At 48.2% G+C, this 14445-nt stretch overlaps 1 protein-coding gene across 2 annotated transcripts in view; it reads right to left on the reverse strand.

Moving 5' to 3' along the window:
• Window positions 1-14445, reverse strand: part of ASTN2 (astrotactin 2) — a 370596-nt gene that overhangs the window by 218783 nt on the left and 137368 nt on the right. For both annotated transcript variants that reach the window (XM_086625404.1, XM_086625403.1), the window contains one exon: window positions 5435-5602. In XM_086625404.1, coding sequence (XP_086481530.1) covers window positions 5435-5602 — 168 coding nt within the window. The remainder of the gene's footprint in view (window positions 1-5434; window positions 5603-14445) is intronic.

Consider the following 14445-nt stretch of genomic DNA (forward strand, 5'->3'; position numbering starts at 1 on the left):
GGATTTACGCTCTGCACGGATTTTATTCTCATTATCATCTGCTCAGCCACCGAGGAAGCTCTCCCTGGGCACACACACGCGGCTGACACAAGGAAGCAGCGAGGGTGGCCCAAGGGTGGCCCACAGTGCCACGGATGCCACCTTCTGGGGTGACCACTGTCCCAGAGCTGACCACGGCGGGTGAGAAACCACCCCCTGCAGTGCTGGTGGGCCGGGTGAAGCCGGGGAGACAGGCCCAGGAGCAACTCCATAGAGCAAAACTCATTCCTCTCCTCTCCCCTCCTCTCCGTGGCCTTTAGACGGGCACAGAAATGCCATTACAAGAACATTAGCAGCTGCAGAATTAAACACTCTAATGGCAGAAAATGAGAGTGTAAAGACAGCACAGATAACCTTAACTCAGCCCCCTTGCAGGCACGCATTTTGATTGCTGTTTATGTATAACACTTCGGCCTGGAGCTAAATTACCTTGGGAGTTAACTGCCTCCTGCCCTGCTTGGTGCACGAAGCAAGCTGTGCCGCCACACGAAAAGAAATCGTATATTACACAGTTTTTGACCAAGTTATTAAACTACATACCTTCGAGAGACAGAACCTCATCTTATAAAAGTCTAAGTCAATAAAGACACTAGGATTCTCCAACAGCGAAAACAGCAGAAGTGCACGAGAACAAACAAATATTACCTGATGCGCACAAAAGCTGCGTGATATTAAATTGAACCATCAGAGAAAATGGCTGTTTTCATAAACACAAATACCCCCTCACCAAGGTTGGTCATCTCCTGATTTACATGCTGAGGTCTGCAGCCTCCAAATCCCCTTACCAGGTTGCCTTTTAAAAATGGCTCTGTTTAAAAATGACTTTCATCTGTCTGCTGCCCACAAGACCCCCGTCCTACCTGGACAGGAGCACCAACTGCGGCTCTGGTGACAAAATAGCCCATTTGGAAGATGGTGGAAACCTTTTTTTTTCCTGCCCATTTCCAGAAAAGACTCATCACAACCACGACTCATTTGGTCCCCATGATAGCCCGTGCCTATCGCTTTGGGGGTGCCATCAACTGGGGATGCAAAGGAGAGAATTTCAATGGAGAAGTGCCTGATTTATAGATGGGGGAAAAAAAAAAATCAACGCATTTGCACCTGCTAATCAAGGTAGCTCTCCATCTCATTTATGCCACTGCTCCGGCGAACCTGACAGCACAAAAATCAGAGGCTGCTTTTTCCAGCATTTGGCCCTCGGGGACCGATTCTCCAGCAGGTCTCTTAAACGATGCCCGCGGAATGTGCAAGTGAATCAGTTTTGTGCATACAAAGCAGGTAATTGTGCTCACAAATCAGAATCTGCATATGCTGCTGAAAACAGCTGCTCTCATAAATGCTACCAGTGCCAGTGAGGGAGGCCAGAGAAAATCAAGCACTCCTGCATCTTACGGGGAGGTGTTCCGGTGCGTGGTACCAGCAAAGGCGCTGGCAACGTGCATCACATCTGTCCAAAATACAGAGAGCGAGGAGAGTTGACTGCAAGACCCAGAAGACGACAACAAACCGTCCCTGTTCTCGTTTCAATCAGCACAGTCAGCACCTGCCGAGAGGATAGGGTGTTTGGGCTGAACCTCTTCAGCCAAGGACCACATCCTGACCCTGCCAAGGTACCTGTCCCATCCGATGTGGCGGCTGGGGCAAAGCCACTGTGGCATGTCTGCAAGGGGAAGACCTCAGCAGCATCCATTTATTTATGTAAATTATGTATTTATGCCCCTTTTACAAGGGCATATAGTGATAGGACAAGGGGCAATGGCTTTAAACTGGAAGCGGGGGGATTTCCATTAGATTTAAGGAAGAAATTCTTCCCTCTGAGAGTGTGAAGCACTGGAACACTGGAACAGAGTTGTGGCTGCTCCATCCCTGGAAGTGTTCAACGCCAGGTTGGATGAGGCTTTGAGCAAACTGTTTTAGTGGAAGGTGTCCCTGACCATGGCAGGGGGTTGGAACTAGATGATCTTGAAGGTCCCTTCCAACCCAAACCATTCTAGGATTCTATGTATGTGTGGTCCTGTCAGACCAACTGGTTTGGCTGTCTCCAAGGCAGGTGGGAAGGAGAAAGACAGTATTTTGCTCATGGGCAGATGTTGGTGCTCCTTCTGAAAAGCCCTGATGAGCAAGTGCTTTGCAACGAGGTTTTGAAATTTGTCAGAGGGCAGCAATCATTTAATTAAAGAGTGAGTCACACGGCAGAGACACCAGGGAAGGCAAATTAAGGTCAGGCAAGCAAAATGTATTTTGGCATTTCTTACTGTTTCAGAGCCTCCGTTTTCACTGCGGATTATTATTCATACTGAAGTGGCACTTGGTGGCTGGAGACATGAGTCAGCACATTGTACGGACAGATCTTATATAAAATTCCAGCCTAGAAGAAGTTTTCAGTGCTGGAAAGGGGTAGGTAAGAGCTCTAGTCTCACCAGACGGAGCACACATGACCTGGGGGCCTCTGTCCAAACGTGGGCCAGGAGCCCGTGGCACTGCCACCGAGGATGAGTCCTGCCCACAGTGGTCTGCCTGCCCTTGGAGCAAGGAAACTTTGGGACAAGGCTGTACCCACCCTGCCACGGAGAATGGCTCCAAGGGGAAAGCTGAAGCCAGATTAGCTGTAAACATGCTGGAGGACCTCAAAGCTGGCTCTGCTGCTCTTCACAGGGGAAACCTTCAATGCTTTCATCCTCCAGACAGGACAAACCTCACTCCATCCTCCTTATGGACACTCTGGCCAGCTCAAGAGGACAGAGGGCAGGAGAAACCCCCAGGACCCATAGCTTGGACGCTCACAGAGATGATAAAATCCTTGACCTGAAAAGGTTGAAATCTAGACAGGATTTATGTTCCATAGTAAAATCACAGGCCTGCCTCTTTCATGGTGATAAAAATAAATCACCCTTAAAAATAGAATGACACTAATAAAAATAAATCTAAAAATACATGAGTGCATCACGGAGTTACAATCTCCTCCCAGCCTGGCATGGAAACTTCTCATCACCTACAGGCTGGTCAATGGTGATGAAGTGATGATGAAGTCGTGCCCGGGGCTATATCCTGCGGTAGGGTCTCAAATAGGTTCTTCCAAAGGCCTAATTTTCAGTGGGTGGTTGCTCAGTTCTCACAAAGTTTGGACCTCTTAAGGGGGTCCCAGATTTAGGCTCTGCAAATCAGCAGCCCCACCAGCTGCTCCTGCCCTACCCCTACTGATCCAACTGGCACGGACTGGAGAAAGCTTCTGCTTCATCCACGTGCAAACTCCCAGGCTGGAGAGAGAGGGAAGAAGCCTATCGACAGATATTGGGTGAAGAACCTGAAGGTTCAGGTCAAGGCTGTTCTGCCCTCACCTCCCACCATGGGAACAGCAGGGAAGATGGGAACCAGGGCCAGGAGCTGCAGAGCAGCTGGCGAGGTTCAGATCCAGCACGGTGCTGGAGCAGAGCAGCTTCCGGGCTAACGAGCATCGCTCCCGTCCCCACAAATGTGATCTAACACATCCTGCTCAAGCATGGGGCATCCAGCGAGAGTGACAAGCTGCTGCGGCGAGCTGGGGAGCAGCAGCCGGGCCAGCTGGGGAGGACAGCTGCTCCTCACAGCAGAGGCCATGCAAGGATTAAATCAGCCCTGCTCGGTGCCAAGGACAGCATGGGCTGGCGAGTGGAGCCACGGGGCTCCTCCAACCGGGAAGTCATGGTCTGGCTCCATACGGTCTCCCCGCGGTTTCTGCTGGAGGCAGAGGTTTGGTTTTTTCTCTCCTCCTGCCCTGAAGCAGAGGACAGCTGGATGCGTCTTCCCTCTCCCGCAGAGGTGGCTGCATTTCGCTGATGCCTGAAATGATCCTTCTGCTCAGTGACATCTGGATGAGAAGAGCCTCCTCCTGCACCATCTCCATCTGCCGAGGTGGCTGCTGTCACCTCCCAGCCCTTCCTGGGACAGTAAGTGATGCACAGGGCTCGTCTACATGGGGAATTCATCCAGCGTAACTATTCTGCTGCAGCGATGCCTGGCAGCACCTCCGTGCAGACGAGCCTTGAGGAGCAGGAGTACTAAGAAGAGAACATTGTCTTGACCAGGAAAATGGATTTATGAAACCAAGTTCAGTATTTGCATCTCAGCTAAGCAGGGAGGGATGAAGACAGCATCACCCCACCAGTGATCAACACCTCTACTCATAGAATCATAGAATGGTTTGGGTTGGGAAGGACTTTAAAGACCATCTAGTTCCAATCTCCCTGCCATGGGCAGGGACACCTTCCACTATACCAGGTTGCTCAAAGCCCCATCCAACCTGGCCTTGAACACTTCCAGGGATGGGGCAGCCACAACTCCTCTGGGCAACCTGTTCCAGTGTTCGTTACTCGCAGCCACGAGTCTCATACACAACACACAGTGAAGAAACCCTCCTGGCTACGAGAGAAGTGGCTCACGCAGAGGGCCAGGGCTAACCTGGGAACGGTACTTGTCTGCAAGGAGACGGGGGGGTTGTGTGCTCTTTCGATGCAGAACATGCCAGGAGCAATAGGGCCACTGGTCTCCATGCCACCAGGAATGCATCCCACCTGAGGCGAGGCATTGGGGAGCAGAAGCAATGCTGACTGCTGCAGAGGGCACGGCACACCCTGACATACGAAAAGCCAGCATGGTCCCACACCAGCTGAGATGTCACCTCCCGAGGGCCAGCCATCAGCTGGGGTCACGGACTTACTTCCCACCCACGCAGACCCCTGCCTTCATTCACTAGTTGCACATTTGCTGTTTTCTGTGTTCCTGGCTCACTGCAGACTCCAGATCCCCGTTTGTCACCCAGGAGCACTCAAGCCAGAAGGAAAGGTGACACTTCTTTGTGTGGCCCCACATCTCAGAGTCCCAGCAGGGCTGGCTGCTGCTTCACAGGGGCAGCCTTTGTGTTCAAGCAGAACATGCTCAGCGAAAAGGTTATTTACAGATGAGAAAAGATGGCAGGGTCCACAACTCCATGAGGAAGGGTTGAAGGAGAGATCTGACCTAGGTGACCATCAGGCAGGAGCACTAATGGAGCGCTAAATGGTGCTCTGCAGTGGAACGGTCAAAAAAACAGGGATGGAGATGGGGCAAGCTCATGAGCAGGTTTTCCAGACTGGACAGCAAAATAACACAATTTAGAAGCAGATAAACTCCACATTCCTGCAGTTGTCACACCAAAGAACTGATAGGTCCACCATTTCAAATTCCCATCCTTGTGCCCACCTTCTTTATACTTTGCTGATGGGGTTCACCACTGTGTGATCCTGCTGGTACCTCTCAGCCCTCCTTCAGCTCACCTCTGCGTTAGCCTGAGTGGGCATCAAAATATCCAGAGACAAACCTTCTCCCTCCCATCTCTGAACTTTGCAAGGTCTTCACTCTTCCCCCACCTCCTTACCTGTCTCTTGGTCACACAGTTGTTCACAGGCATCGGTGGTCCTCTGTCCACAGAGGTCTCTCACCCAGGGGGACGTGGCATTGATCTGATAGTACAGGGACAGCTTGGCTGGATTAAGCCAGTCGGAGATGTCCAAGTAGCTGCCCTCACTCACAACAAAGCTGCTGCCTGGAGGGTGGAAAAAAAGTATGTTAGAGGAACTTAAAAGAAAAAAGAAAAAAAAATAATATGCAATTTGATCAAATACCGAAACACTCTACTCTTCAGAAGCTGCTGCGATGCCGAGATCAGCAAAATAATACTGAGTTCACTAATGCTTGAACCCAAAGAACTTCATTTGACCATTCGTCTCCATACGAACATGCCCCAATGAATGTTCCACCAGCTGGGAGACTCCTCTGCCCAGACACTCCCCCACCCCTGCTCAGCATCACGAGATACTGGACTTGATTCCCAGATGTCTGCAGAAATATGGACCAGTGTAATTATTTGGATCCGTCAGATCGGAGCATCACTTCCCCAGCTCACGCAGACGGTGTCCACAGACGCCTGGGTGCCAGGCTCCAGGCAGGGATGGGCAGGGGCAGCACGGGCTGTTCCCACTTCAGTTCTTTGGTCGAAGGTGAGTGAATTGGCCCAACGCACAACTTCTCGTATGAGCAGTCCCATATCAGAGACGCTCCTTCACCCTCTCCCTCCGGAGAGTCAGCAGTGAATTCCTGCCAAAAATCTTTTCTTACAAAATCTTACGTTTCTTTATTTTGTGAAAAGTATTTTTCCCCACTGGCATCTGGGAATATGCATCATCTAATTAGCCAAATAGATTTTCAGTTCAGCCCAATCATTTCCTTATCTAACATCTGAGGCCCAGCATCGCTCGGGGGATTTTGCAGACACAGAGGTCCTCATTAACTCTGATCTTCAATTACATTGATTATAAGACTGCCTCCATAACAGTGCTGCACAGATCAGAGGGGAGCCAAAAAACCTCTGCCATTAAGTGGTGTTTTGCAAAAGTTACCAGGGTAAAAGCCTCTTAAAACAGGGGAGAAGAAACCCTCAAGTAGGAGTGGGCAAGGGGAACTCCAGGTAACGCAGGAACCAGCAGCCATCCTCCCACTAAGCACTAGGACTGGCAAACGTGAACAAAATCCACAACCACTATCTGAAGATTCAAATCTTTCTTAGCAGTCACCCAAGGATGGCAAGTCTATAGATCCATGGTGTATTTTCATGTAACTTCAGGGCTTGTATCACTTAGTAACTGACTGGAACATAATTTTTCTAAGCACTGCTGAAGATCCTAGCTCAAGGAAAGCCAAGAGATTAAAAAAGTGTCACCAGAAAACCGTAGCAGCAACCACCCCACGTGAACCTGCTTGAACACAAACTCCTAATTTCCTTTAGAAGAGCATCACTGATGCTTTAGCAAGAAGAAGCCCTTCTAAACCTCATCCCATGCCACATTATCCATGCAGAGAACAAGTATCCCGGTGAGCAACACCGTTTTCAGGCATCCTGAGATCTCAGCACCATACAAATCTGGGCTCTAATTCCACGTGAATTCAAATCTTCTACACTTACACTGTTTATACACCATGAACATATTCACAGACGCATCTCTACGCTCAAAGCCGATGGAGGCTGCCAAGCTTCCGACTGTTCAAGCAAATGAAAATTAGACATCCAGGATCCAGCTGCTCTGGAGACACAGCAAGGCAGGAGCTGCCTCACCAGGGCTGCAGGATACGTCTCAATCAGACACACGGCAGCAGCAAATCGCCGGGTAAACTCCACGGCACCAGTGGAAAGCATCGAAACACTGACCACAAAGAAGTACCTGAAAGCCACTTAATTTTATTTCTAATGATCATTCTTTTCCAGGAATATTTAAAGATAACTTTAAATACCGACGATAACTAGTGCTGCTTTATTTTACCAAACAGAAATGCATCACACACCCACTGGTGTGACGTAGTAACCTGCCAATCTTGCTTTCTTCCTTATTTTTGTAGTTCCCTAATACAGAGCGAGGCTTGGGAGGCACGTAAGCACGTTTGGAGGCTCAGCTACAGACAACTCCCTCTGCACCCAAAGACTGAATAGCGAAACCACCAGCTCTCCATTAAATCCCTACCTAATGAACCCCACTTCTACTTAAAATACAGCCAGTCAGAAAGTGCCAGAAGTAAATCAGACATTAAAAAGTCATATAAATAATTAGTAATCATAAAGACAAAGGTGACTTGAGCTGGCAGAGCGTCCTGGGCCAGGGGCTGCTACATGAAGGGGACCCCATGGTGGGGGTGGGCGATGGAGGGGTGACCTCAGGAGCTCCCCACCAGCCCCAAATACTGAGCTCCTCCAGGAGAAGGAAGCACATTCATGGCCCTGCTGCCAAATTTTCATTTCCTTCGGAAAACCCAGCCTGCTTGCTGCTGGGAGTACAAAAACCCCAACAAATACCTATTTACGGAAGTACCTCCTAAATCAATACCAAAATGTGATATCCAGCCAGGAGCCAATAACTTCTCTTTCAGCAGAAGTTTGGTGTCCTTGTAAAACCACAAATTTGGGAAGCCTGAAATAATTTGCAGATTGATCGAGTTTTGCCATATTCTGTATACAGAATAACCTTCCCAAATATAATGTAACTGTAACTTAAATAAAAAAGAAAAGTCCTCTATTGGTTTTAGTAAGTCTGATTGAGAAATCATCCTCAATATCAAAAGTCTAAAAAAATATAAGGAGAAGTGAAAACATTTGAATCCAAAATCCCTGAATTCAAGTTCAGTTTAAATTGAAGGTTTTTCTATTTCAGTTAAAAAAAAAAAAAAAAAGAAAAACCTGGGGAAATGAAAGGGTTTAGTTAATTGTAAACACTTTATTTCCTTCCTAGGAGGAAGGAGAGACAACTTCCAGCAAGGAAACTTCTCACATCTTGGAAGCTGAGCGTGTTGCAGCTCAGCTGGGTATGGTTTTGAGAGGTGTTCTCAGACACTCTCATCCCCTTCACTCCCATTGAAAACACAAACAAACATCCCAACCTTGATCCCTTCATAACTTGCCTGAGAAAAAAAATAACAGGAAAAGGCATTTTACAAATATTTTGAAAGCTAAAATTCTGAAGATTTCAAAGCCTTTTCACACAGTTTTTCTCTTTATTTTCAAAGAATCCACACACAGAAAACGCTTTTCAAAAGCCACTAGCATGCACTTATCAAAACCATCTTGAAAAGCTCGGAAAGGGCAGGTCAAATATCAAATCCTTTCAGAAACTACCAAGAACAAACATTTTCTAACCCAGAGCCATTTCAAACATCTTTAGCTTGCCAAGAACATCAGCCAGGTTTGCTTTCACCAACGTGCCGTCTGCCAACAGAGAGAAATCGAGGAGGAGGGAAGGGGGGTGATAGGGAACCCCAGGGGCTCACGCCACCGGGGCAGTGCGGGGTAGACCCCCCTCCAAACCACCCTCTGAAAACCTGTCTTGAGGACCTCAGACCCCACCAAATCGCCCTACACCTGCACCAAGCCTACAGTTTGGTGCACACCTACACTTGCTGCCTGTGGAACCCAGGAGCAGATCCCAGCAGAGACACTTTCCAAAAACACCCAGAGAGACTGCCCACCCCACTGTCCTCTGCTGCTAACCCCGTTCCCTCCCAGAGGTCCTCCTGGACACAAGTTTTGAGCCTCCCACTCATAAGCTCTGTGAAATCCTCCTTAAACAGAGACATGCAGGCCCCAGGGTAAAGCAACCATCAGGATAAAGCACCCATCAACCAAACAAGGGAATACAATGATGAAACGGCAGCTCTCCACCCACCATCACCACCTCCTCCCAGGAATCCCCATTGTAGGACATGTCCTTTGAGCACTGTTGACTTCCCAAGCCAGTCTACGGGATAGAGCAGCATTGCAGTGCCATGGAGAACATTGCTACACAGCTACACCACCACTCCCCGCTCCACAAGGTCCACCAGCACTTCGGGGGATTGATTTTTTTGCGGTTTTGTATGCATTTGTTTTTCACACACCCCCCTTCCTTCTCCAATGCTGATCAAAGCCAGATTAGTTAAGGCAGCATCAAAAGTTCATGTCTCTCATACTGGGGTCTCCTTCAAAGTTCAGTGGAACTACTTAAGCCTTGACAAAAGAGGCTTGAAGTTTTGACATTTCAAAAATCATTTTCCGTAACACAACAGGATAAAACAGCTCAGAAGAAATATCTAACAAGGGAAAAGAACAAAGCATACGAAAGGCAGCTGAAAGGGTTTGGTTTTTCCTTTCACTCTCTCTCTTGTTTTCAAGGGAAGAGATCAAAAACTAATTTTTTTGAAGAATTTCTGTTTCTTTCTCCCTCCGCTCTTTTTGTCTTCTTTGGTCCATTTGCTGTATCTTGGCCAGTGAAACTCCCTTTCATCTAAAATTAGTATTTAGTGTTGGAAATCCAAAGGAGGTCATGTTACACGTTGCTATTAATGCATCCATCCCTATACTATCCTTCAATTATAATCCTGTTATAGAATTATTTTTTTAAATGCTAGAGGAAGGATTATCTCTCTTGCTCCATTGTATAGGTACAAAGAATAACCCCATTTGATTTCTTTAGAGACCTTTTCTTTTACCCTTGTTAAACTTGAAAGAATATTTCCCAAAGAGACAACTCCTCCCCTATCAGCTCTTTCCATTGATCAGCTCTTGCCCTCCTGTCCTGGCCCTAGGGAATGAAATATTCTGCTTCTTAAATTTCTTTCAGAAAATGCAGAAGAGCCAACCAGACGTTGGATTTTCATCCAAGACACACATATATTGACTTAAGGAAGCAAACAGGGCTTGGTGCAGGATTGCTCCCATAGACTAACGCGGTGCTCAGCTTTACCACCCCTCTCCTGCTTAGCACAAAACTAGGTAATTTTGGAATAATTTAAATTCTTCAAAGTTTAATTCTTAATTTTACATTCTAATTTGAATCCAGGGATAGCATCATACCAGGTTAAAATCCAAGCTATCCACTTCATCTTGTTTTTCAAACGGTTCCTCTCTTGAACAAGATGAGATGCTTAAACAGAAAGTTACAATAGCAAGTTTTTAAAACAAGAAAAGCCTACAGACATGCCTTTCGTTTACTCTTCCATCAGCCAATGTGCGTACAGTTGGTATCGCACACAGTGCTTGACTCACGGGTGTTTTTTCAGCACACGAACTACTTGTGCGGCCGTGGGCAGCTCACACCAGCGCTCCCCAACCCGCTGATGATCAAACCCAGAGACCCCCATCCCTCAGAAATACTGTTGATCCTGCCAGAGCTTTTTCACTCTGGCAAAGCAGAAGCAAATTAGTGATACAAATTTATATGTAATTACAGCTCAGACTAGAAGCATCTTTCCTGTGGGAGGAGCAGGGTTACATTTTAATTGTTAAATTGCACTTTCTTGATCATTCTGACAGACTCTTTCTTTGTGGGTTTTTTTGGCAGTCAGTCTTAATTTTGCCAGGGTGAGCTGCTGACAAGCAACGCACATACTTAACATTATATGGCAAGTGATGACTTGGTCACCTTCTCCCAAACCAAGCGAGATGGTGTCTTCCCATCCCTGCCTTGTGGTCAAGCTCATGCTGCAACGAGATCTCCCATGGCGTTATTAGACAATATAATAGCACAGGTGTCAGTAACAGCACATCTCCAACCTTCGTAGGCATCTGGGCCAGCAATGGCTGAGACGGAAATCAGACTCCTAAAGAAAATCTTCTTCTTAATGCTCCATATCTCCCAACTTCCACACTCCAGCCTGAGGCTCCTTCTCAGTGCTCTCGAGATATTGGACAAGGGTTCAGGGAAATCCAGCGTAAATCTAATCACATCGCCAAGTGTATGACAGATGAGTTATGATAAGCTTCAAAAAACATAAAATGCTTGTGAACGGAGATTTTTCAGCCAGCACCAAGACCAAACATCCTCCCAGGATGGCAGAAAACACAACCAAGAGGCAGCACATGCAAAACTAATATGCCACAGGACCGGGGTGAGCTACCACCCACTCCCTGAGAGATTGCACATCAGCAATGCCACTTGTTAGGAGAACAACAGAGTCAAATAGATTCAGACCAGATATAAGGAAGACATTTTTTATGATGAGTATAGTGAAACACTGGCACAGGTTCCCAGAGAGGTGGTGGATGCCCCATCCCTGGAAACACTGATGGTCAGGTTGGACGGGGCTCTCAGTAACCTGATTAAGTTGAAGATAATCCCTGCTCACTGCAGGGTCATTGGACTAGATGGTCTTTAAAGGTCCCTTCCCACCCAAACTATTCTATGATTCCATGAAGTAGCACATTTCCAGCTACACAGGCTCCAAAAACCCTCACTGTGTGAATTCTTGTGCAAAAGCCTAAGCCAGCTCCCTAGAACCAATCCACCACCACGCTGCAATCAGGCAGGACCTCATCCTGCAGATGCAGAAGCCAATGTTTGCATCTCTCCATCTAGGAAGGGAGCAGGTTAGTTGGTCAAAGACGTGCCTTACTGCAGTTTCCCTCACTATCTCGCTAAACTAGAGGGTAAATAGTGCCTTGCACATTTGCCTTCCCGGGCAAACTGAGCTGCCCAGCAGCTGGGCACGCTGGTGGCAGGCACACGGCTGGGGGAGCCGGGCCGGCACCGGGAACAGCCAAGCACCGGATCACAAGCCTGTCAAAGGCACGATAAAAACATGATGTACTTCAGCCTCCAGAATCTTATTAGTTCTTCATGCAAAGAGCGTTCACGCTGTAAAACCGTCTTGGAATCCCTTTGATCCATGCTGATACAGTTTATAAATTGATGTTAATATTTAGAGTTCATGTCTGGTAACGCTGCAGCCATTTGCTCACATTTTCTTGCCAGCCAAAGAGGCGCGGGAACGGGAGCGGGCTGTACGGCAGACACAGAGGTGACCCAGCAATTAAGAGCTGATGGAATTAAATGCAATCTGCAAAGCTGTCCCCCAAACACGGCCACCTCACCAGAAACACGCGGGGTCCGGGGCAGCCAGATCTGGCACCGAGTCTGCAATGGGGAAGTATTTTTTCTGCATAAGCCCTGACTCGGGTCTCTGTACAGCAGAACAGGCACCTCTGGCAGAACAACTCTGAGGGGAGAAAATAGCACAAGGAAATTCTGATTTCAAGCTAGAAAATTCCCTCTATGGATTTCAGTTGGGGCTGATGGGGCTGGGACCAGCTGGAGACCATGGTGGACCCCAACGGCAGCATCGCTCTGAAAACTAAGATACCTTTGAGATCAGATGCCCTTCTCCATCCTTCTGGTATAAACCTGGGGTGCTCCATGTGTAAACTAAAGAGCATCTCCAGCTTTTTCTTGCTGTAAAAAGGAATGAGGAAGCAGTCGGTCTCCCACTTCCCGCTGCTCACTTCTCTGAGACCACATGCACAGCATGTGCTGAGCACCCACGTGAGCGAGTGCCTGAGGACACAAGCTAATGCCTGGTCACCTTTGAGGGCTGCAGAAGATTGAGCAGGAGATGTCAAAAGTAAACAATTTAAAGCGATGCATTTAATTAAAACCAAAATGAGAAGTTTTAGAGAGCCCAACAACTGCAATCTGCAGAGCTCCGGCAATCTTTGCGGAAAATCAACACAAGCTGCTAACAGCAGCAGGGGTTCCAGCGGGGTCTTGGAGGAAACGGTCATGGGAGGAAAGTAGGAAAGAAGCTTCAGGTGAAACAATTACTGATCAGGTGCATGACAATCCCAGAACATCATCGTTCAGACGGGAAGACGCACGATGCTTAAAAGCAAAAATAAAAGAAGGCACGAAGAGCTTCCCCCAACCCTGCCACCCTGTCAGATGCTCAAGTCCAGCAGCAATCTCACCTCCCACTGCTCTCCTGGCTTTGCACGGGTGGGACCGGACCACGTTTGCCTTCCTCCCCCTCCCGCTGCTTGCAGGACAATGTTCATCCGGGGAGGTTCCATCCCAATTTGCAGGAGGGCTGAAGCAGCAGCGCGGGTGGATCAGAGCAGAGCCCACGGCAAGGACAGCACCCACCACGCAGAGCCTCTGCTCCTGACCCCCATAAACCACCCAGTGCATGGTCCAGCGAGGATTCAGACAGGGATTGCCACATCTCCTCTGGCACACATCTCAGGAGAGGAGGGAGGGAGGTAGCGAATGCCCTGAGATGTCTCTGAAGTCACAGAAACCTGCTTTATGCCCTTTACTTTATTCCCACGTATAAAACGAGGCCCTACGAGCCCCCAGCTAAACGTAGCTCCTGCTTCCTTCTGTACGCACGGCAGGATCTCACCTGCCCCTCCCGCCATATCCAGATACAAACATCCACCCACACCGTATATAACCTCTTTGCAGGCTGTAAAACCGGGAAGCTTTAATTGATACTATATTTCAAACTGTTGTGCAGCAAGGACATACTCCAGGCTGAGTCCTCCAGGGTACCTTTCTCCAGCCCTGCCTTCCCTGCAAGCCGCTCCCATCGCTATACTTCTACTTTTTGAATGATTACTTACGAGAAAGAAAAAAAAAAGAACAAAAAACAATCAACTACTGAATGTACAGAGCTGATTGGCTCACATATTCATGAGGAGTTTTATTACTGAGATGGAGGGGTTCTCCTTCCTTTCTTCCCCCCTTTGACACTGCTAAAGGGTCCTTTAAATAATGTTTTGCATTTCCATATCCTCATAAAAGCCACCACGAGCCTTCCTATAAATCCAAGCCATCTCCGAACGATGCCTTCTGCTCAGCGCGGGCAGAGAGGTTGCCCGAAACCACGATGCCCCGGAGAAGCAGAAGGAAGGAGAGGATGCTCCCACCATCCTAAGAGCAGATTCAGAGGCACGGAGCCGCTTCCCGGAGGCAGGAGGACCCTGCCAGTCCCAGCAGCTCCTGCCAGGCTCTCCTGGATGTGGTCTTCTCGTGAAACGGAGGAAGAGCAGCTGTACAAACCAGGCAGTGATTGCTCAGAGGGGAGAGGAGCCGGGGC

The sequence above is a fragment of the Tauraco erythrolophus genome, chromosome 22 (assembly GCF_009769465.1).
Source record: "Tauraco erythrolophus isolate bTauEry1 chromosome 22, bTauEry1.pri, whole genome shotgun sequence".
Taxonomy (NCBI): domain Eukaryota; kingdom Metazoa; phylum Chordata; class Aves; order Musophagiformes; family Musophagidae; genus Tauraco; species Tauraco erythrolophus.